Source organism: Rhyacophila brunnea, unplaced genomic scaffold (genome assembly GCF_057557595.1).
Source record: "Rhyacophila brunnea isolate RB1 unplaced genomic scaffold, BYU_Rbru_1.0 scaffold_20, whole genome shotgun sequence".
NCBI classification, from domain to species: domain Eukaryota; kingdom Metazoa; phylum Arthropoda; class Insecta; order Trichoptera; family Rhyacophilidae; genus Rhyacophila; species Rhyacophila brunnea.
Genome location: NW_028232860.1, coordinates 22,395,437 through 22,421,084, shown reverse-complemented (window position 1 = coordinate 22,421,084; position 25,648 = coordinate 22,395,437). Strand labels below are relative to the sequence as shown.

The 25,648-nt window shown below is 36.6% G+C and overlaps 1 protein-coding gene across 1 annotated transcript in view; it reads right to left on the bottom strand.

Annotated features, from left to right (window-relative positions):
• Window positions 1-4,195: 4,195 nt before the first annotated feature.
• Window positions 4,196-25,648, bottom strand: part of LOC147071408 (uncharacterized) — a 444,271-nt gene continuing 422,818 nt past the window's right edge. The window contains exon 2 of the mRNA XM_085948650.1: window positions 4,196-6,231. Coding sequence (XP_085804776.1) covers window positions 4,197-6,017 — 1,821 coding nt within the window. The 5' untranslated portion in view covers window positions 6,018-6,231 and the 3' untranslated portion in view covers window position 4,196. The remainder of the gene's footprint in view (window positions 6,232-25,648) is intronic.

The following is a 25,648-nucleotide window of genomic DNA, read 5'->3' as shown; positions in this document are numbered from 1 at the left end:
GATTGCTCTAAGCATTCGAAAGGTGCCATGACACACTAATGTAAATCAGTACCGTCAGAATGCAAACATCGAATGGATGTCGCTGATCAACAAACAAATATCCCCGATTCTAATGAATTTATGTTTTGTACTATTCCATTTGAGTCGTTTTTTGCGACTCGGGTTTCGCCTTTCGGCATCTTCAGGCACTATGAGCACTCACCATAAGACAAATACACACTTTAAAGGCGAAACCCGAGTCGCAAAAAACAACTTAAATGGAGTAGTACAAAACTTAAATCCATTAGAATTTAAATTATAATTCCATCAAGTACCTTCGGTCGATAGTATTAATATTATAAATATCCCCAACTTAAGAATATCAATAATTAATGAACTTTGCTGTATTTTATTCGTGTTTTAACGATTTTGACAAAACCACAATGTTCAAATATAATTAATAATAAAATAGCATACATAATGATTTTTTTAATATTGTTTTGACTATGATAATACATAATTTTACATAATCACTACACATTATAAATTATAATCTGTATATATTTATTTTGCGTGTAATTAATTTCTTTATAAGAATCGATTACTATGTAGGTATACCTGAAATCTGCTTTTTCTAATGAGTTAAATAAAGTTTAAAAAAATAATCAATCAAGTTTAATCACTTTATTCAAGTTTCGCCCAAGTCTCCAATCAAAATATCATTTCGCCCCACGACAAATAATATTATTAGGGATAGTGCTGCTCCCAAACCTGCTATCAACCGGTTCGGTTAAATATGCCACATTCAATAATAACAAATAAGTGATCGATAAGACTTTTTCTTCTTTTTAGTAATCATATTTTTCATAATATTTTTGTCTATGGGTATTTATTGGAAGTTGTTTGGAACTACTAGCTACCAACGCTAATAGTAAAATCAGCTATTGATATGTAATTTCCCATTGCAGATTAATTTGTAGCAAGCTTTACACGTGTGATAAAATATTTAATTCCAGGACGGAACTAAGATCAAAACGTCTCGTACTACGACTACAGACCAAAAATTTATATGTTCAAATACGCGCGTTACCATGATATTACTCCCTACTTCTTTTATCGTTTGTCAATTCATTGCTACGGCCGTATGTTGTAGCTTAGCCACTGGGAAATGCCAAAAGAAGTGGTATATTTCAAAAAAATACTACCTTATTCTTAGGTCAATAATTATTTTAAAGCAAACATTATTCGTAGAATGTTTATCACATTTGAATGGTCAAAGACATAGATTACAATCAGTATCTTTAAAAGTATCTTTAAATGTGTAAATCTTGCCCATTTTTTGAATAATAAAATTCCTAATTCTTGTCAAATTTGGGATCACAGAGATTATCAATATAATTTTTATTGTAAATATTTCACTATAATAATGTCGACATAAATTTTAGTAATGGTTTTATAAATGCTTTTAAAAATTAATAAATATAAAAAATCTTGACACCACTTCACATGGACGTACTGAAATATGACTATATTCTAAAACATTAGAGCGAGAGGTTTAAAAGAATACTATTTTATGTAATAAAAATACTTTATACAGTCATCAAATGTTTAAAATAAATATAAAGGATAATAAGGCTTCAAAATTATATAAATAGATTATCTACAACGTTTAAGGTATGTCCGGGATCATGCTTTGAAAATAGAAAAAAGCTCCATTTTGACCCACGCTGAGCACGTCCGCCCTTAAGTAAACTCTATTTTTAATCAACGAAAAATTTAAGATGTAATGTAACATTGTTTAATTAAGTATTATTTTATAATGAATAATTCACAAGATTTAAGAATGTAATATTATTTTTTATTGAACAAACATAATTTTGATAACACTTCTGAGAAAAGATCAGTAAGATCGGTTAGTAATTAAGTTAATTAATACCTACTTTGATTTACAATACAAAAGCCAGTTGCCATTTGATTGCAACTCAATTTAGAAAGCGCTTCAGAGAGGACTGTAAGAGCCATTAGTAAAAATTTGTCGCAATTAGGTAGGATGCCTATAGCATTGAGGTTGATGTACGTGGGCGCGAATCCCGAGAGACGCATGTTCGATTGCTGCTGGGTGTGGTATTTTTTTTTAATCAAAAAAGACTTTTTCTATCAGTTTTATATTTTCTCAGAAGTGTTGTAGGTAACATTGTTTATTGATCATACATTATTCGGAAAGAGTTTGTTTCTAATCAATTTGTTTTTCTGAGGTGTTTTCGAACTGTGTACGGAGTTTATTTAGATTTTGATAACGTAATATCACAAATAACCGTAAATGTATTTCGAAAGCAAGACGTGATCAATAGGTCACCATTTTATTCAAAAGTTTACAAACAATGTATTGAACGCTGCCAATAAATGTATTTTTCACAAGTTATGTATTCAAGCACACTAAAGACGTTCTTTGCGTGTAGTAGGTAATTACAAAATCTATATTTTATGTACTCTGTTTACGTCTATTATTGAAGATCAATCTATTAGGACACGTTATTAAAGCACCCAAGTGTGGTTTTGAACGGAATTTGGATCACCTTCATGCTGCATTCAACGTTACCCATACAGAGTACAATTTCAGACCCGATGCGCGTGAGTACGATTTAGCATTACATTATATAGGACCGTGTAGGCCTCCGAATCCTCGGCTAGCTCCGGGCCTGGAGTGGAGGTACATTCAATGTTTGGAAGAACAGGTAGGCACAGTATATAGTAAATGGAAACTAATGTTCACTCTGTTATAGTTAATTTATTATGTCACATTCACAAAAATTATAAAGAAAAGTCAAGTAAGCGAAAACACAGACATACAAGAACAAAATCTCATGGAACTAATTTATTATTATAATATTGTTTATATAAAATTAATACGTTTATTATTTACTTATTCACTTTAACTAGCGTAAGCGAAATTGCACGAACAGGGCTTTATACCGAAAGGTTGGGAGCCGGGTCCAATAGTAAAGAAACAAATTAAACTCGCGAAAACGACTAAGTCGCTATCTGACATTTGGAGGAGTAGGTATCGACCGGTAGGTATCTCGGACCTCGGTGAGTACCTCTTCTCAAGTTTTGACAAACTTGTATGGAGGAGAGTGAATAATTCGCGCCGCGAACCGTTGCAGGTTCGGGGTCGTAAGTGCGAGAGAAGACTGCTGATGGATTCTAAACTTACTTACTTAGGATATATGCTTATACATTTGGGCCACCTAGACGGTTTTTAGCGTCTATCCCCTTTATATGTAGTATCTATCTGGAGTGAAGCATGATTGGTGTGAGAGGACCTGGTTTCGGCGGTTTCGCGACCGACCGAGACCAGGTTTGGGATCTGGGTGAAGGAATCTCTAGTAAGTATATTTAAAAAGTGTTTCTTTCGAGCAAACAACAACAATGACCGCCGCCCTCACAGGCCTCCAACAACTCCCCACCCCACATCTCGCTTCTGTCCAGCTTTGCAGAGTCCAGCGTTCAGTCATGGGGTCTGGCGTTCGTCTAGTCCGAATCCAGAGCCGGGGTCGTCTTCTTCTGCACCAGGTGAGTGCTCCCTTGAAGACTGAGAGAAGGCCAAACAAGATCAGCATTCATAATCGCATCTTTATCGTGTGTTACTGCGGGTCTAGCCCGTTTGCTCATCAAAATTTGAGCCGCAGAGGGGGGAAAAACTCCGGAGGTGAGCAAGCCCACAACCGGCCAAAAACCCCTCCGCTGTGGTTTTAATCTGTAGGGAAGAAAAAGATACAAAAATGGTAGATTGGTGAGAGTGAAGGAAAAAGGATATTTATTTAGGGGAGGGGGGGATTTATTAGAAATACCCTCCTGGGTTATCCGGTCATCTTGGGTGGTGGTCGGTCTTGGTTGATTGGCATGGGATCTGTAATCATGGAGAAGTACAAGAAGTAGAGAGTAAACAAAGAGAGAATTACTCCATGGATCTTTTCTTTTGGTATGCTTGGCGTGTAGGGTGCCGGGGCTATGCCCCCTATCCCTTTCATCTATATTATGGCGTATGATGGAAGTCTGCTCCGTGTAGCGGTTTAGCTACTAATTGGATGTCATGTCTTATTTGAGTTTTGTAGGATGGCTTAGATGTATAAAATCATATGTATAATAATTCGTCTTCTTCTCGTTTCCTCATCGTCTTCTGGTCTTGATTATTGGGCTTTCAGGTCTTGTCGAGATTAGTTTAATTCTGTCAGTTTTGATATCATGTTGTTGGCAGTGTCGATAGTGTTTTTTAAAGCATTTATCATGTCCTTTATCTCCTCTGGTTTAGGTTTTTCCTGGGTGGTCTTCCAGGCAGGCCTGAACGAGTATCTGTCTTGGGTCCTTTCCGCTTGTCGTTTATCTGCTTCTGTGTATCCGTATCGGGCGTGTTTTGGGTGCCTCGGGCATCCCCTGTAGTTGGCCGGATGAGGGCCTCCACAGTTGGCGCATGTCGCAGGATCTGTGGTATTGGGTTTCTTGCAGTCAGCTGTGAGGTGATCGCCTGCACAACGGACGCACATTGGTCTGGCATGGCAGCAGGAAGCGGCGTGGCCGAAGCCTTGGCAGCGATGGCACTGTCCGTCCGTCGTCCTCCTGCGTAGTGGCTCCACCTTTATAGATAGTCCAAAGATTTTTTCAAGTCGGTAGATGTCTTTGGCGTCGCTGGTTCTCTCTACGTCCACCAGGATTAGCGGTATCTGAGTTCTTGAGTGGCCTTGAGTCATCCGATACGCGCTCTTGATGGTGAATCCCAGTTCCACAAGCTCGGCGCGAATTTCTTCGGCGGCCGTTTCTTCTGGAACTCCCCTGAGCACCACTTTGAGGGGTTTGTCCCCAAATAGGTTGTAGGAATGGAACTCAATGCCCTTGCTGTCTAGTAATTTTACTGCTTGTCTGTATTCTTCTATTTCTGAGATCGTTAGTATAATCCCCGTCTTGACATTTTTGGCTTCAGAGACACATATTCCTGCCTCTTCCAGCAGCTTCATGTTGTCCCTGTAAGCCTTTTTGTCGTGAAGGACAATCGGAGGGATTTTCTGTGCTCCCGTGCGGTCCAAGTTCCTCTTGGCCGAATTCTTCGAAGGCGCGTTGCCTCTTGAATTTTTTCCGGGGACTGTTGTCTTCTTCGAGCATGCCGGCTGGTTAATGTTAGGCATGTCCGGTTTCTTCGGCGAGACCGTGGCGGGTTTCTTGGCCGCTTTTTGGTCTGCCCGGTCGGTTGCTTGTCTTTTGGTCGCTTTTTTTCCGTGTTCTACGCGGGCTACGTCCTTGTCCGTTGAGGACTTGGCCGCTGCTGCGTAACTCTTCGGTGCGTCTGGCTTGCCGGCGTCGGCGGGTTTTACTGGCGCGGATGCGCGGGGATCTGCTGTGGGTTTCTGCGTGGCGGCGGTAGGGTTAGGCTTGCCGGTTACGGCGGGCTTTTCCGGCGCTGCTGTGCGGTGATCTGGGTTTGGAAGCGATACAGATGTGGCCGCTGGCGTGGTGTCCATCTGTTCGTGGGCGGTGGAGACTGGTTTCCCACTCGAGACCGGGTCCTTGGCTGTGGCTGGGGCGGCAGCCCTGGCCTTGGCCGAGGCGGGGGCTTTGGTGGGTTTTACAGCATCCATGGAGTGAACGAGTTTGCCGCTATAGTCGTCGGCATCATCGGTGTCTAGGAAGAAGTCGGAGTCATCATAATCCAAGTCTTCGTACTCCTCGTCTTCCTCTTCCGAGAAAGGCTTGAGTAGTCCCGAGTCCATGGCGTTGATCTCTTCGAGGACCCTCTGGTAATTCGATATGTTTTTGTTCCTCCTCTTCTTGTCCTGAGAATCGCGTTGCTTCTGCAGGTCAGGAAGAGAGTCATGCGGCTGAATCCCGTAGGCAAGGGCGAGGAAGCCGTAGATGTACGCGAAGTCCGCGGCCCTCAGCTTCCTCCTCAGTACACGGATGTTCAGCAGGTCTGTCTTGATGTTATCGTCCACTTGTCGGTGGCACTCTGGAGCCAATAACCCCACGAGCGACGGTATTTTGCTCATGATGGAGGTTTTGGTGTTGACAGGCGTCTCCGCTATGAAGGCTTTGCAGGGGAATCTTGAAGTAGTCGGCCGTCGAAGAATATCTTTATAAAGACTTTTCCGCGGCGGTGAAGTTCTGCCAAGAGTCCTCTGATATGGCGATGATAGCGGCGAAGCGGTGTAGACTTTGGATCTGTGTGCAGACAGGAGCGCGGTAAATGAGGTGTCGTGCAATCTTTCTTACTTTAACATCTAATACAGCTCGGTGTCGCCACGGGCACATACTTACGACTAGTTGGCGGATGTTATTCCGTCAACCAGACATATAGGCAGTAATAATTGCTTAGTACATACTCATACTTCGCCGATCAAAGATTTCCCGAGCCTTATTCCAGTACGCGGTCTCCTTGATCGACCAAAATCATTGATCCGATTCTCCCGTCGCGTGTGAGCGTGACGCCGTCATACTCGCGAGCGAGAGGGGCTCTGTCACTGCAAAGCTGGCAAATTCGTATCGCGAAATCGGTTTCAAACACGTACGACAGAGACGCCGTCGTACGTCAGAGCAGGAAAGCTGCCGGAATACCGATTCGGAAACGCCGCGCGTGGAACAGCCGCGGATATTTAGGATCGGATTTAATCACGGGTTTTTATACAAATGTGCCCGTCGTGCAATCTTTCTTACTTTAACATCTAATACAGCTCGGTGTCGCCACGGGCACATACTTACGACTAGTTGGCGGATGTTATTCCGTCAACCAGACATATAGGCAGTAATAATTGCTTAGTACATACTCATACTTCGCCGATCAAAGATTTCCCGAGCCTTATTCCAGTACGCGGTCTCCTTGATCGACCAAAATCATTGATCCGATTCTCCCGTCGCGTGTGAGCGTGACGCCGTCATACTCGCGAGCGAGAGGGGCTCTGTCACTGCAAAGCTGGCAAATTCGTATCGCGAAATCGGTTTCAAACACGTACGACAGAGACGCCGTCGTACGTCAGAGCAGGAAAGCTGCCGGAATACCGATTCGGAAACGCCGCGCGTGGAACAGCCGCGGATATTTAGGATCGGATTTACTATGAAAATTACGCGGGATCGTGATTACAATCGGATCGATGGTTGCCCTATGTGTTGCTATACTTTGTGATTGCACATCTGTACAAATGGAAGTTTTCGCAACAGGACCTATGAGCATATGTTAACAATTACTGCGCCGTGTACGCGCGATGCGTAGCGACATCGATCCATATACCCTTAATATTACAATACCAATTACTTTTAATTATTATATGCTATCAACGCCCATCTATATGTCCCCCTTTATTATTCTCGTTAACCCTTACATTTTTACATTATTTTATACATTAGCTTACAATTTACATTACATATTAAACTTATAATTCAAATCGTATTTTATATCCTATTTAGCTTAATTATCTCCTTATCTAAACATATATTTAATCCAAACTTAATCCTATTGTTATGCTTCGTCGAGGGTCGTCATCATCCAACCGGTGGCGCATTGACTACCAGGATCAGACCGAGCGGTGGGGAGGCACTACTCCTTATGGGAGTGCCACCATAAGGGGCGGAAAATCTAGTGTGCGTCAACCGGTATGAGCTCGTGGCAGTGTTCACGTCAAAGATTACTGCGATATATCTACTTATTTCCGATTTCCTAGGGTTTGAAACTGTACTTTAAATAGGCGATGTTGAAATGCGATCGCCAAAACCTACATCGATGTAGATGCGAAAATTGCCACTGCTTTGCATTCTAATAATCAGGGATTGACAAGACGCTTTCCGGTATATGGATACCATTAACCATCATCATAATCAAGAGTCGAATCAGTTGGTGTGGATCTTGGCTTCTTCGTTGAACTCTTTCCACCCGTTCATACCCACAGTAGCTAAACTCCAGCTCAACACCCGAGTATGCAGTTGTCAAAAATATCTACATTCAGCCAAAACCTTTCATCTGTTACTTCTGCCTCTACTAAATTTTCCGATAAATAAAGATATCATTCATATGATACACATGAACTAACCAGCGCAGTCTTGCAATTCCCAATAGTAATTTATTGAACTGCGCTGCGATCTGCTTACATACCGTAATTATTTTCTTTATGATGCATATTGGCTGGTTTATGGACGCAGAGACTCCACGCACTGACTGATTTTATGTCCTCCACGATAAAAATAAAATAAAAATCATATATTTAATATATTTTCAAATTATGACTTGTCTCTTTCTTTACTATAACCACATTCTTTATCTAAATATAATAATTATTATTATTGAAGATGACAGTCTTCAGTGATAACACAACGATTTATTTTTTATCTGTTATAGTGATTATGTTATGAACCTCTTTAATGTCAGTTGCTTGAGTTTTTTGTGCTAAGTGTAATATTTTGTAATCAATTTGTGAGAAATTTATGTAAGTATTTGAAAGATTTTTGTATAATTTAATTTATGACTGATTTGAGCTGTTTCAAGGCACCCTTTAAAAAATTGACGGATCGATTGTGCAATTTTCGTCAAAGAAAATCGCCGCTGATTAAACAGTACTCATTATTATCAAGCGGTTCGGAGGGACGTCCGTTTTGGGTCGCCGTTGCGCGGACACCACTAATCGAGGAGCCCTAAATCAATTTACCAAAGCCTGTTTAATAATTTCCTTCTTCTCGTGTCGCCCCCTCGAAGTTTCTGGCCCCTTTGGACCACAAACTCTGGGCCGAAGTTACCCGGCGACCGCGACGTATTTCAAAACGAGGACAGCGGGCCAGAACGGCCGACCGAGGAGACCGATAAGTTTTAATTCCCATTTCTGCGATCCGGATCCAATGTTATTAAAAGAACTACGGACCACAGAAATGCGAGGAGGTAGGAAAACACGAAATGGACGCTTCTGTGAATTTAGCCAGAAACCTAAAGATACATATAATAATAATATAACCATAAGAAAATAAATCATTTTCATTGAAAATGATATTTGACATTTTATGATCAATGATTGGCAATTAAATTACGATTCCATATTATTTACAAACTAGTATGAATGAAATTAAAGACGTTTTAATTCTTATTTCTATGATCCTGATCCAATGTTATTAAAAAATCTACAGGCCACAGCAATGCGAGGAGGTAAGAAACACGAAATGAAAACGTCTTTGAATATAAGTGTATAACACCCCATTTACACCTGCATGGATTTACTGCTGACAGTACGTTAATACTTTTAATTCCTTGTTCCGAAGCCACGATAATTCGTGGCTTCGGGACAAGGAAGTGTGGCACTCAAATATTTTCATTCTGACACGTTGATAGCGTCATGGAAGTCGGCCGTGCACAAACCGCGGCTGCGTATACATGGCGGGTGGAGATGGGGTAACTCAAATCATGCCAGTTCGTATTATCCTTAACAAAAAAAATGCACCTGAAAACACGTATTATCGTGCAAATTGCAAGATTCCATCGATGTATCAAAAAAGTTCTAAATTGAAATATGAAGAAGCTTCTAAATTTTGTACGCGACAATAAGACCGTACGATAGCATCGAACCTGGCGGTAAAAAAAACTAGCTACACCGCTCAGAGACTAATTTTGAGGTTAGCCGTTCAAGATCTGTCAAATTGTACCATAAAATGACAACATCGCGTCTCGCTTACTCTTGAATTGAAGAATGAGTCTGAGTAACAGTTATTATCGAGATAGTTTAAAATACACACTATTGGTGTAAGTCCATGCACATGTACAGGCGTTACTAAGTTATATTATAATTATGTCCATAGGATGATAGATTATATCCTTTTAGAATGATGTTCATGATTTTTAATTGGTAATAAAAGTATGCATGACATTTCAATTGCGTTTTATACCAAAACTCCAGACTACCGAAATGCGAGGAGCTAGTAAAATAAATGTGAATCTGTGAAAATTTGTATGTAAGAATATTGGTATAATTTAACCGAAAGAAAGTGAATCATTTTCGTAGAGGTTGTAGTTTTTTGTTTTTTTTATTTCATTTTGTCCCGGCTTGGAAAATAAATAATTATGGTACTCGTAAGCCTGGCTATGTGTAAGGGACCTCAAATTCAGTTTTAGATAGTTGTTACTTCCTCAATGAATCCCCAGGGTAGCAGAAAGTGAGTGAAGGTAACCTCTTCCCGATCAACAGACCGGCAAAGACAAACGCCCCTCGAACTGCAATTCCAACTTGCGATTCATGTGTTCGGCCGTGCGGATTGCGGTTGCTTAAATAATGATCTAGTATTACAATTATTGTTCTGGGTGTGTTTCAAATGAAACATATTCTATCGTTTTTAACTTATTGTATCCTGATACCAAAATCAGTTTGAAAAGGGTGAAAATTATGATTTATTAATTATATTTTCATTATTTTCTAAGACAATATTTTTTTTTAACAATTTTTTGACATTTTTTTAACAATCTCGGCCATAACGTTACGGATGTTGTCCTCACACGTCAAGAGTTTACAAATTGTTGGCATAGAGTCATAGACGCTTTCTTTTGTGTAACCTTACAAAAGACCGTGAAATTTAATGTCGGCTATATCCTAATACAGTACATTTTGACGAAGGGTTTTGAATGTGTGAGTGTCCTACGAAAATGAACCACGCATTATAGACGTGCAATAGTGTATGTTGCAACCTTCAATACACCAATATTAAATGAGCGTCAGCACATATACCGAGAGCAGTTGTCAGTATTCGACGTATGACGTATTCTTGACACGTGTTTAAGCTTATCCCGTTTTCTTCCACACTCGAGTTCCCATTATTTCTGAGTTTCCTGGTCGAGACGAAATGTCGTAACTAGTTGATGGTATATTTCTGAAAATCAGCCAGTACTTCGAGTCTTCACGCCCATAAACCTGATACTGAACATGATATACATATTATACACAATGAAATATGTGGAATCATGGTGAAGGAAAATCATAGCATCTCAATTTATAACCCTATAAAGTAATTAACTATTTTTAGTTTAAAATACAGTCTACTATTAGTTATACAAAATATTTTGACTGACAGATTGTATTTCTAATTTAACAAAATGAAGAAAACATGGCTTGTGATCGTTTTCATTTTTAGTATATTATTATAATAAGGTTAATTTAAAAACTTTTTAGATTAATCACATTTATTCTGTCCGAAATCCTCATTATTTTTTTTCAATTAATACGAATGTGTTATTAACGAACATAATAATAATATAATATATATTACTATAATAAGCTCTCATTGTTATTAGTAATACACTAGTGTTAAAAATATTGTAAAACAATGCTTAAAATAACAACCAATGTATAATTCTACATATTTTAACATATTTATTACAATATAATGAAACTGTTTTTGAAAGACTTATCTTTCGTTGAAAGTCTGTCACTCAAACCCACACGTAAATCCGTACATCTAGTTAACATGCTCTCCCCCAACAAAATAATGTCTGTGAGAAAAATAGTTTTTTTTCATACTTTATTACTTACCTTAAATCGGATACATTCACATGTCTGACGCTTGTCAAAACTATGATAAACCATCCACGCCTACTTATTATTTCCGTATTTTATTTATTAATTATTATTTTATTTCATTGTCTCGCAACAATTCTAGTTATTAAAATTAATAAATATACAACATTAACTAAGTGGGCTTATATTTTTTTTATTATAATTACAGGTCTAATATATAAGATCGTTTCTAACAATGGTGAATTAAATTTTTGAGTATCCATTACATGGTCGATGCCCGATGGTAGGGAAATTGTTGGATATAGGTACTATGTTAATTTCAATCAAGGAAACATATTATTACGTTAAAAAAATACTTAAAACAATGTACTTAAATGACTAGCTTTGCGTTAAAGTTACACTCTAGTCCATTTTATTAGTTTGAATTTGTTCAATATTGAATTATTATTTTGTAATATCATGATGATAATTAATTTTCTTCAATATCACAGTTATTAGGTAAAACTTGTTAATTTATTCACGCGTGCTATTAACATACTTATTATAATATTACAAATATCGGAAAAAACATGATTTTTCCGGACACATCCTAGGCTTCATAGTGGCATTAGCAGTAAAGCTATAGGTACCTTCTTACTTACCTATAACTTTGACAGCGTGTGAAGCACAGCCCAATCGAACATATTATTAACTGCAACACGTTGAATTCGTCGCTATCATTCACACAATACGTGTAATTTAATGTTCTGCCGCACACAGCGTCGGTGCGACACTTTTGGTAGACAAAACATGTGTTTGTCGCATGTGACAAATATTACTCGACATGGGCCGTAGGTAATATATCAAAATGTTGCATCGGAGTATGTGCAGATATGCAGCTTGTTTCGGCTAACCGTGTAACATCATTGTTCTGACATGGTCCTGCGTGTGTGCGCGGAAGAGAGTTGCAACATTGCAGCCAGGTTGTGTCAATCGAGATAATTTTCTATGTGTGACCTACTAATCAATTTAAAAATTATAAATACTTTGCCATAATTTATTAATCGATTAATTTTTGAATCAATTATTTTGTTAGGTTTTCCCTTGGAAAATTATCATATTATTAGTTCTACATTTGGGCACAAAAACAAGTGGCATGAAGCAGCTTGCATAACACCACTTGGTTTGTATGCCGTCAACGACAAACTGCTCACATTCGGATTTATAAATACGTAATTTATATTATTTAAATAACATGCGACATTTTTGACTGTGACTTTAATTTTTAATTACCTAGTATCAGTGAGTTTGTCCATTAGTATTTTTTTAAATGAGGAAACGCAAAAGCGTAAAACCGATCGCAGTTCAAAGGTGCGTTAAAAACAATACGAACTAGCGAATGGTACCCAAGGGTAGAAGAGACCCTCCCGCTTCTTCCCTCAGCCTCTCGGTCCTGACACCCAGAGAGGGAAACTTAACTCATTATCTTAATTACTTATAGCGCAGTGTGTAATCGAATAACATCTGTTTGTGTACGTTTAGTTGTAAGTTATAAGCAGAGCTGTACCCAGGTGTCGTAGCATCGCTCGGCCCATTTTGGGTCAGCATTATTACAATTAATACTGTTTCATACATGTATACCCATATATACTTAATATATTGAAGTAATCCCAATATTTGTTGTTAGTCATCTTAACTTGTCATTTTCAGGTTATGTTTGTGAAACCCCATTGGATATGTACAAATTTTATCGCTTCTGTTAGTTTAGTGATCATCCATCTTTAATTTGGGCATGTTGACCTTTCGATTTTTTTAAATACCCATATTTGTAAAATCATACTTTATTTTTGCCGAACACCAAAAAACATCCGGCATCACATATCCAAATTCCCAAAAGGGTTCCCAAAATAGGGTACATGTGCCACGTATTCGTTATAGAAAAATTGTTGATTTAGGTAGGTTTGGTTTCTTTCTTTTTAAATATCTAATGGAAAAAAATTAAAAATAAAACAACATACTAGACATAAATTAGAGATTTCTTATTAGACAGATAACAAACAGTATTCAATTCACCATCGAGAAGAACGATCATAGCCGATAGAGTGGCCGTCTTTAAAGCCATGGGACGAGTTTGATCCCGGAGTCAGCAAAAATTAATGTATTTTTTGAATAATGTGCATGATCCAGTTACAATATCTCAATAGCTGATAATCTTTCCTCGTAAAACAAAAAAAAAACAACATAACCTCCACTCTGTCGAACCCCACGATATGCTACACTTAAAAAAGAAGACAGTAATTAACTTTTAACTTAATACTTCTCTTTTTTCTTAATCGATCTCTCATGGCTGATGATTGTGTCCACCCTAAAACGAGTCACCTTCTGCGCGACTAAGGCCCTCCGTCCCTTAGGGTTATCTACTTCTCTCAGGACTGAGTGAAGGCTGCTCTCAGTAGGCTCTTTCACTTATCCAGCGCACTGCTCATCATATGATATCTCCTTCCCTAGAGACTTCCCAAATCCACCAGTCTCCAGAAGACCAGTAGTCTTTAGATGATAGACTTATTCATTATGTGCTGTTCAGAAAATACGTAGCATTAAATCTCACATTTAGAAGGCATCAATTGCCTTTCACTTTTTCACCTTCGGGGTCTATTATAGCTCGACACCTTACAAAAATATGGATAATACTAGTCTTTTTACAAGCATAATTTTCGTGCCAATTGAGATTCTTTGATTCTTCCACATATTGATGAGACGTGTCATTGCATTCGAGATTTATATGCACTGCCTTATTTCTGTTTCACTTTCGTTTTTTCTACCAAATAGTCAATCTCATATATACATAAACTCGTCCACTCTTTCTAGATCTCAAAGAGTAGGAGGGTAGTCTAAGTTATATAAGTATATGCACTAGATAGGATAGCGAATAATTTTATATGGAGTTAAAAACACACTCCGAAATAGTTACATGTAAATTGTAAGTAAAAAATTTCACCGTGGCACAGTTCGCCGTGAGCTTTCTATCGAAAAGAGATGACCGTGTACAATACGGTATCCAATAATAAGTAAATCCAATATGAACATTAATTCAATTTTCATAGCTGATTTTGGCATAATTCATGAATTCAGGAATAAAAACCTAACCTAACAAATAATCCAGTACCTATATCGGGTATTTCCAATATTTGTTTGCTGCAGGCTTCCTGTAAAGTGTAAACCGACAAGAACCGTGTTTTATTTAGACATGAATTGTATGTCAGTACTGTACGACCCAAAGTGGTTGGACGGTCTTTAATATACGGCCATATATATCCGATACAACATTTCACGGTGAAGTGTAATACCGCGAACTGCACACGTACAAGTTTCCGGACACGTCCAAAAATATCTGAGATACGTTTATATCATCATTGTCTAGACTCTAGGGTGACATGAACGCCAAATTCGATAGTAGTTTAATATAAACAATATTATTAATATGTGATTCTATGATGAGGCGGCCAAATTCCTCGATTTCAGCACTGGTCATAAGCGATAGTGTGAGACGTGCGCGCATTCGGTACATGTTTCACCCTTGTAATATTCAGGTACATGCCGGTCCTGAATAAGTTACTACTATTAGACTAATGATATGGGGCCCTAATAAATTATTTTCCGCGTATGTGGCAAAGGTATGAAAACTTTCTCCTTCAAGTCTGATGTGAAATGGTAGAGGCGCGAGCTTTAATATACTTTCGCCTGAAATAATAATTATGTGCGTACGTATTCGATCGACCTCCTAGCTCAATATTAACAACCGCCTTCACAATTACGCTTTCGGCAAAACACCTGCTTTCTCATATTGATTTTATGTTGTTCTATCACATCATAACTTCGTATATATATATATTATATTAATATGACGGCAGTCTGTCGACGACACAATATACAGTAGGTCAGTGGCGACGGGGTGGAGATAGACTTTTAACGACAAAATGTCAAATCACGCTACACGGCAACCGTATACTTTGCTCAGTGTTGTCATAATCTTACATAACTATAATACAACTATAATTAGTATTAATAATAACATTAATAACGATTGCATCTACCTACTTATTTCTATACGAAATAGCTTTTAAATTCTTATAAATAAAAAATATCTATTATCAAGTTTAGTTATCAACGAATAAGTTTAATTTTATTTAAGTTTTTGACAAAATAATTTTCTTTTATAAATATCAATTGAACTATCGATGCATATTAGGTTAGAAAAAATACCGTGTTGAAACTGTAGAAATAACCAAAACATTTATCAATATAGCAGTGGCCTTTAAGATTCGATATAAATAGTGCACACTAAACTTTGTCAGTCATATTTAATGTTTTAATTGAACTAACAATACAATTTTCAGATGGTACTGGTTAGTTTTTAAAATTCAATTAAACGCAGCCTAAAACCAAACCATAATATTACTTATATAATATTATTATTTAGGTATTCTACATATGGGAGATCTGACAAAAATAGTTACACACTTTTTCAGTCATACGTCTTATTTGTTTTCGTTTAATTAAGAATACATTATTACAGATAGTGCTGGTCAGTTTTATTAAATTCATGCCCTGCCTAACCAAACCATAATCGATTAAAAATATTCTTCTATCTATAAAATATCTAAAATTATGTATGGCTTAATGGTATAATTGTAGATATTTAATAGATAAACAAATATTTTTTGACTATTATCTACTATGGCATGATTAGATACGTTTTAATTGATCGTTAAAAACTAACAAATACTGTAATAATTATACAAAATGTAATCTTAGTTCAATGAAAACAAATACTTTTAACTGGAAAAGTTTAGTGTGCACTATTTATGTCAGATCTTTACAGCCTACCTCTACCCTTCGCCGCTGTAGGTACCACAAAGTCACACTTTCCAATGTTGGTGAGAAAATTTTGTATTATATCACAGAACTTCTTGTGTTACTGTTTGCACGTATCTATAGTCTAATAGCGCTTGTACACGTGCATGGAATTACTGTCAGCAATAGTTCTTATTTTAAACTATCATGACAATAACACTGTTTACACGGGCGGCTCTCGTAGTGCAGTGCGTAAGGCGCTTGCCTTCCACCCGAGAGTTCCTGGGTTCGATTCCCGGTCAGGATACACAATATTTATGTGTTTTTCTCAAAGCCTGGGTGTTTGTGATTGTTCAAAATTACTAACAACCACCTTGTACGAAAAAGCAAGGACATGGTTATTAATAATTCTAAAAAAAAAAAAACACTGTTTACACGTAAAAGTGCTGACTGTCTCTCCAATCTCATTCTTCAAGAGTAAGCGAAGCGCGATGTTGTCATTTTATAGTACTATCTGACAGGTCGTATTGAAAATCGGTAAAGCTCAAAACGAATGGTTCGTTTTTTTACCGGCGTGTTAGCCCCTATCGCTCTGCTGCGCAGGCGCAAATCGAAAATAATCTTACTTGCGCGTTGAATTCGGAACCTTCTAAGCTTGTTTGATTCATGCACGCGAACTTGCCAACTGCATGATAATACATGTTTCCCCATAATTTTCTTACTGTGCGCAGTAAATCTATACACGTGTAAACGGGGTTTGCACTGTCAAAACCGAGAGATATCCCATTTTTGTGGCATTTATTTTCAGTTTTCCGTACGAGCTATTTATTACCCACTGTATTTCTAACAATAAAAAAATCCAACGCTAACCTTTCGGATAATATTATGGACACATAATAATATTACCGCATACCTCAGCGGCCACTTGTGAACTTCATAGAAAGCTTTAAATTCAACAAGGAATGCCTAGGAATAATATGACGCAAACTGGAGATTAGGACAACTCGCGACTTCGCAGCCAAGCTGCATGGTTTTCGTTTGATAGGACATGGGTCGGCATGCACATGCAGGCACGACCATCATGTCGGTGAACATATCCTCTGGGACTGTCCGCTGATTGGAACCGACCGAGCGGAGCTTTTTGCCATGGTCCGTCCACAGACTACATCAGTCCCAAGCAGCTACGTTTCGGGACATGTCGCAGTAACATAGTTCACCGTGAGCTGTCAAACAGATGACTGTAAAGCATTGAAATCAACAACAAAACATGTGTTAGATTTTTGTGGAGCATTACAGACAGTAATGTTCCAATTTATTAGATTCAATAAGAACATTTGATATTGATTTGCATAAAATCTCTGCTGTCGTGTGTACTGTCAGATATTGTCTTGTGTCTTTCCCTTGTAATTGATTATTTTTAATTACGTATTTTGTGTGTAAGTGTTTTATTTAAATATAAATTTGGTCTCAATACTATACGGCCATCCATTTTCGATATAAAATAAATAAATAAAAAACAAAAAGCCACTGTACAACGTGTATTGTTCGTAGCTGTACCTTCCACAATGTAAATATATAGTATACCTACATAGTTTATTGTACCAGTTAATATAAGAAATAATATGTAGGTACCTATTATTAAATAGTATGCTAGTCACACGGCTCATGCCACAAATAAACCATCCCACATTCAATAGTTTGATCATGGTTGAAAAGTTCCCTGGGTTCTAGCTAGGAACTTACGGAAGATAACTTCTAGGGTAGTGTAAGTGAAGAAATTAAACCAACATCCAACACCCTGTTTCTAACCTGACATGAAGTAAAATATATTTTTTAATTGCATTGAATTGTAAATACTAATTGGTACAATGTAAACTGTAAAAATAACCACATACATTTTTTTTTAAATTAGTATAAATATAAATATATAAGTAGGCATGCAAAATTATTATAAGCACAGAGAATTAAATTAGTCCAAGTTACTTAAGCATATAAACTTACCTCTCACTCAAATGGAATATATCAATATTCAAAGCAATATGGTTGAACACGTCATCGCTCTCCCAAATTGGTATTATTAATGTCAGGTTACTACTACGCCTTGACAAAACAAACAACTTATGCTAGGTTAAGATATTTATATCATAGTACCTAGGTAGGTACGATGTTTTCATTATGTAGATAATTATATAAAAAATGAATTTTAATAGTTTCCTTTTACTTACAAATACTTATGTATATTAATAAACATCATCACAAAATTTAATATAAATTTCGTGCAAACCAAAAATACTTGTTCAGGGGTGGATTGTTAGTACTGGGGAGTGCGCAGAGTGGGGCACCGCGCCGACAAGGGTACCTCAAATTCAAAAATATCATCCAAAAATAGTAAAACCAAAATTATATAACTGCTATTCTTAGAATATTTTTTAACAGTTTAATACATAGAATTATTATTAATGCAAGTAAATTTCTGCAGGCAAAAAGAAGAAAAAAATATTACCTTTATTTGCAAATATGGACTGTCTTTGATAATCAAGTTTATAATAGACAATGATGAAAAAGTCAATATCCAAAAAAAAACATAAAAAAGATCATAACGGCCCATGTGCTCCGCGTAGGTCAAAATGAAGATTCTATCGTATTTTCAAAGCATGATCCTGGACATTCCTTAAACGTTGTAGATAATCTCTATATATATAAAAATCTCGTGTCACGATGTTTGTGGTCGAACTCCTCCGAAATGGCTCGACCGATTTTTATGAATTTTTTTATGTATATTTGTTAGGTATGAAAATAGGTCAACAAGTATATTTCATACCGCTAGGTGATTAGGGTATCTCTATCCAGAAAAATTTTCTTTTATTTTTTTGACAAATTTTTTTTTGTATTTTTTTTATTATTTGGCATAGAAAAATACCTATAATTCCAAATTTTAACTCTCCTACCCCCACCCTCCCATTTTTTAATCGCGATTTTATTATTTTTGTATGTACAAATTTAACCGTCGTTCGTATTTCAAACAGAACGAAATTATTTATGTTGTTGAATGACAGATGGCACTACGTCCGAGAAGAATTCAAGAGAAGCGTCGCGTCATTTTGACATTTTATTCGGCATATCACAACGCAGTGCGTGCAAAATTTTGTACGATTTATTTTAATTTATCTATTTTTATGTGCGTGTATTACAGTGTACAATGCCAGCAAGACGCAAGAGGGGCCATTTGAGCCGTCGAACGAATAAAGCAACAAACATGCGAAATAGTAGAGCAGAAAGAACAGACGAACAAATCCAACAAGAAAACAAAAACGTGCGTGTAAGCATGTCGCAATTGCGTGCATCTCGATCATAAGAGGCACGAGCTGAACGAAATCAACAACGACAATTGGAACGGAGCCAAGCGCGCCGGTTCGTAGTTAACACACGCAGAGCAAATGACCGACAACGCCAACAAGTACATCGAACATTTACATCCGCTTCGTTCCTTCGTCTCGCATTCGAGTACGAGCCAGATATTGAATATTCCGCTCATCCAAAAGTGCTGATTGGTGCTATGGACAAAGAATGTCCCCATTGTCATGCGCTCAAATTCAAACATGAGTCAGCCAGGATGTGTTGCGCATCAGGAAAAGTGCAACTACCAGAAATTGAGATAGCACCAGAACCATTGAACGGCTTGCTCATCGGCACGGTTCCAGATTCAAACCTGTTCCTGAAGTCCATCCGCACATTCAATTCATGCTTCCAAATGACTTCGTTCGGAGCAATAGAATTAGTTCACAATACTGCGGCAAATGGTCAACAATTCCATTCTACGTTCAAAATCAAAGGCCAAGTATACCACAAAGTAGGCTCATTGCTGCCAATGCCAAACGAACCACATAATTTTTTACAAATCTACTTCATGGGCGGTGAGGACATCAATCATGTGGATGCACGTTGCGGCTACAATGGCCTCAATTCGCCTATTTCCAGGCGCATCGTCGGCGAACTGGACGCCCTGTTGAATGAGCACAATGAATTATTGAAATTCTTCAAAGCACACATGCACAAATTGCAAAGTGACAATCACGCTATTGTCATCAATCCTGATAAAACACCAGCTGGAGAGCACGTGCGTCGATTCAATGCACCTGTTGTTGACGACATTGCGGGAATCATGGTTGGCGACCGCACATCGACGCGAGAAATCGTGATTCGAAGAAGAAACAATAATCTGGAGTTCATCGCTGACACACACCGTTCATACGACGGTCTCCAATATCCGCTAATTTTCTGGAAGGGACAAGGCGGATATTGCATAAACATTAAACAACGAGATCCTGTCACAGGTAATTCATTCATTATGAACATCATTAGTCATTTTGAATTGAGAAAATGAATGGTTGATGTTTTTTGTTTTTATCGGCGGTCATCGTCTACAGCGCTCTATTCCTCTTTCTGTCATAGATCCCATCCCCACACACTTACGATACATTCGTTATTTTTTATTTAACAACCAAAATATTCACTAGAAATAATTTATATGGCAGATCAACGTTTGCCGAGTCAGCTAGTCTATTTATATAATTTTGAAGCCTTATTATCCTTTATATTTATTTTAGGCATTTCATGACTGCATAAAGTATTTTTATTACATAAAATAGTATTCTTTTAAACCTCTCGATCTAATATTTTAGAATATAGTAATATTTCAGTACATCCATGTGCAGTGGTGTTAAGATTTTTTACATTTATTAATTTTTAAACGTATTTACAAAACCATTAGTAAAATTTATGTTGACATTATTATAGTGAAATATTTACGATAAAAAATTATATTGATAATCTCTGTGATCCCAAATTTGACAAGAAGTAGGCATTTTATTATTCAAAAATGGGCAAGGTTAACACATTTGAAGATAATTCTAAAGATATTGATTATAAGTTATGTCTTTGACCATTTCTTTTGTTATTTCCCAATGGTTAAGGTACAACATACGACCGTAGTCATAAATTGACAAACTATAACTGAAGTAGGGAGTAAGATCGTGTTAACGTGCGTGTTTGAATATGTACTTAACCGAAAAAAAATCTTTTTTTACCTTATTCTTTGTTCAATAATAATTATTATAAAACAATCATTATTCGTAGGATGTTAACTTATAATCAGTATCTTTAGAATTATCTTCAAATGTGTTAATCTTGCCCATTTTTTGAATAATAAAATCCTAAGTCAAATTTGTTTTAGTTTGTCAATTTATGGCTACGGCCGTATGTTGTAGCTTAACTACTGGGGAATGCCAAAAGAAATGGCGAATTAAAAAAAAACACTACCTTATTCTTAGGTTAATAATTATTATAAAGCAATCATTGTTCATAGGATGTTTATCACATTTAAATGGTCAAAGTCATAGCTTATAATCAGTATCTTTAGAATTATCTTCAAATGTGTTAATCTTGCCCATTTTCAGCTAAGAATAAGGTAGTGATTTTTTGAAATACGCCATTCCTTTTGGCATTCGCCAGTGGTTAAGCTACAACATAAGGCCGTAGCCATAAATTGACAAACTAAAACTGAAGTAGGGAGTGAGATCATGTTAACGCGCGTGTTTGAACATGTACCTAACCGATTTTTTTTAAATGGTACATGTTCAAACACGCGCGTTAACATAATCTTACTCCCTACTTCAGTTTTAGTTTGTCAATTTATGGCTACGGCCGTATGTTGTAGCTTAACCACCGGGGAATGCAAAAAGAAATGGCGTATTTCAAAAAAATACTACCTTATTCTTAGGTCAATAATTATTATAAAGCAACCATTGTTCGTAGGATGTTTATCACACTTGAATGGTCAAAGACATAGCTTATAGTTAATATCTTTAAAATTATCTTCAAATGTGTTAATCTTGCCCATTTTTTGAATAATAAAATGCCTAATTCTTGTCAAATTTGGGATCACATAGATTATCAATATAATTTTTTATCGTAAATATTTCACTATAATAATGTCAACATAAATTTTACTAATGATTTTATAAATGTGTTTAAAAATTAATAAAAGTAAAAAATCTTAACACCACTGCACATGGATGTACTGAAATATGACTATATTCTAAAACATTAGATCGAGAGGTTTAAAAGAATACTATTTTATGTAATAAAAATACTTTATGCAGTCATCAAATGTGTAAAATAAATGTAAAGGATAATAAATAAGGTTTCAAAATTATATAAATAGATTATCTATAACGTTTAAGGAATGTCCATAAGAATGAATAAGAAAAGTAACATCCTTAGAAATTAATGAGTACCTACCCACTCGGAAGATATTACTTGCGTCCATTAAAGAAAATAATAATTCTGTGACCGGAGTGTAAAAGCACATTAGTCATGAAATTGCATTCTTCGTTTTATTACCGATTCAATAAATAATAATATAAATATAAGCCAAATGTTGTTTGGTAAATTTTATATTAAAAACAAGCTTTCTCACGTAAGTTACGAGGGTGGGTCAATAATTCCTTAGAAAAAAGCATTAAAACAGTTTTGATTTTTGTATTTTTTTTTTATTTCTCAACATAATCTCCTTGGAGCTCAATACACTTAGTTAGACGTTTCTCAATTTTTTTTAAACCGTCAGAAAAATAAGTTTTCGGAAGGTCCTCAAAATAAGCATTTGTCCGATCGATGACTTCTTCATTTGAAAAAAAACGTTGTCCACTTAGCCGTTTTTTTAAGTTTGGGAAAAGGAAAAAGTCACTGGGGGCTAAATCTGGCGAATACGGTGGGTGGTCGACCAATTCGAACTTCAATTCTTCAATTTTAGCCATTGATCGTAAACATGTGTGAACACGGGCATTGTCCTGATGAAAGAGGATTTTTTTCCTGTTTAAATGAGGCCGTTTTTCTTCAATTTTGTTTTTTAGCTGGTCCAATAAAGATGCATAATAATCCCCTGTTATTGTTTTTCCTTTTTCCAAATAGTCAACGAAAATAATTTCACGTGCATCCCAAAATACAGTAGCCACAACCTTACCAGCTGATTTTACGGTTTTCGCCTTCTTTGGACATGGTTTGCCTTCGCAATCCACTGCTTTGACTGTTCTTTCGTCTCGGGAGTATAGTGGTGTATCCATGTTTCATCTACAGTCACAAAGCGACGAAAAAATTTATCCGGATTGCGTTGCATGAGCGACAACAGGGCTTTAGAGGCCACCACCCTATTGCGTTTATTGTCGACTGTGAGCAAACGCGGCACCCATCTTGCAGAAATATTTTTCATGCCCAATTTGTCATGTAAAATAGAAATGACGCTACCTTTTGAGATCCCTGTAACCTCAATTATCTCACTCAACTTTAATCTTCGGTCATTTAACACCATATCGTGGATTTTATTGATCATTTCTGGTGTAGTCACCTCTACAGGACGTCCTGAGCGTGGTTCATCCTTTGTTGATGTACGACCACGTTTAAATTCATTTAACCAGTTATAAATAGTTGCAAGTGAAGGAGCAGATGTGCCGTGAACTAAATCCAACTCATTTTTTATTTCCTTTGCTGTTAACCCTTTTATATTAAAATGTTTAATAACAGCTCTAAACTCAATTTTCTCCATTTTCCATTTTTCCATTTTCCACAAGCAAAATTTTTTTTTAAATGTTCGAGAAACACACAACAACCCGACCAATCTGATTGAAACTTCGCAGCATACTGAATCGGTAGTGCCGCTGCATGAAAACAAACCGCTTACAGTACTAGTCGCGCCACCTGTCGGCTTTTCTAAGGACTTATTGACCCACCCTCGTATCTACCCCGGGAAAGAACGGTAGAAAAACTCACAAACAAGATATTTAAAAAATATATTCATTAGAATGTTGTAATACCAGATGACTTATAATATTATTAGTTCCTAGATGACGATTGATTTTATTCTGTCCAATTTTGCAGTATTTTTTGACATAGGTATGTGGTTTTACAACCCGATTATAGTATTATTAAATGCACAATTCTCGCCATTAGTAGGTAAGTAGTTAGCGCAATTATGAATAATTATTGATGCTGCAAGTAAGCCTCACGAGTGTAAATCCTCCCTTGCGCTTGCATCATGAAAGTATCTTAAAAATAATGATTATCAACATAAATAAAACACAAATTATGTTAATTATTCATCTAAAATACAACATAAATGCGGTCACGCACCCTAGCCAATATTAAAAGAGAATATAACGAGTTGTTTTTGCACTGATGTACTAGGCTACCAGAAGGCATCCATTATTTTCCATTTGTATCTATCTCTTGACCAGTATTTACTTTATAGGGGCGAAATGTTATCACTGTATTTCCACTCCATTTGCCATTACGTATAACACAATGATATCCCTTGATTGTAAGCTGGTATGGTCCCACTAATGACGTCATTAACTCTGCAAATCCAATACAACCCTGAAAATAAAATTATGCTATATTAAAGTAGTGTGCGTATATACATTTCTACATGTTTATGCTATGTAGACATCGTGTATTGATGACATGTTTTGATTACCTTATCTACAATAAAATAACACTAATGTTATTGTAATTCGCTTGTCATTGTTCGCTTATATCACGGGTATCTAACCTTTATAATATCCGAGCAACTTGAGACCCCCGCCGCATTACAATAAAAAAGCATTTCAGTAGGACGAAGAAAACATCATGAAAATGTATTTATTATTGAATATTGTTTTAGATGTGAATTGTCAATTATCACATTTATATTTTATGTTTATCTTCCAAGGGTTTTTTAAAGACCATAAAAATATGAGTTCAAAATTCCCTTGATCTTTATTCAAGCTATTACATCAAAAATATGTTTTTTTTAATGTTGATCGATTTTAATAAGTGACACCACACAAAATTTGATGTTTGGCCTTCGCTCGTCGTCAGACTTCTTCGAAAATGATTTATTTTAGTAAGTATACAAATATGGAATATTTTATTTTCTGAAAAAAAAGTGTTTATATTTTGCTAGTTTTGTGATGTCTAATTTACTAAAACCCTCCTACCCTCTTCGTGATAAATTGTTACTGTACCTATATCAGACGCCACCCTTTAGGGCCTAATAATAATTACTCTAAAATCTCTTGGCTACCCCACATTGATTTATTATTTAAACGCCTTTTTACGAGAAATAGTTGTTAGCTATTCGACTAATCCAATGGATTTTTGCTCAATTGAAAACACATAATGTACTTATCTATAATTTTTACTGCAACTACCTAAATGTATAAAAAAAATCGATCCTCGCATAAGTAAAAAATCAGCAAAAATCACGCCCGCATTTTCAATAC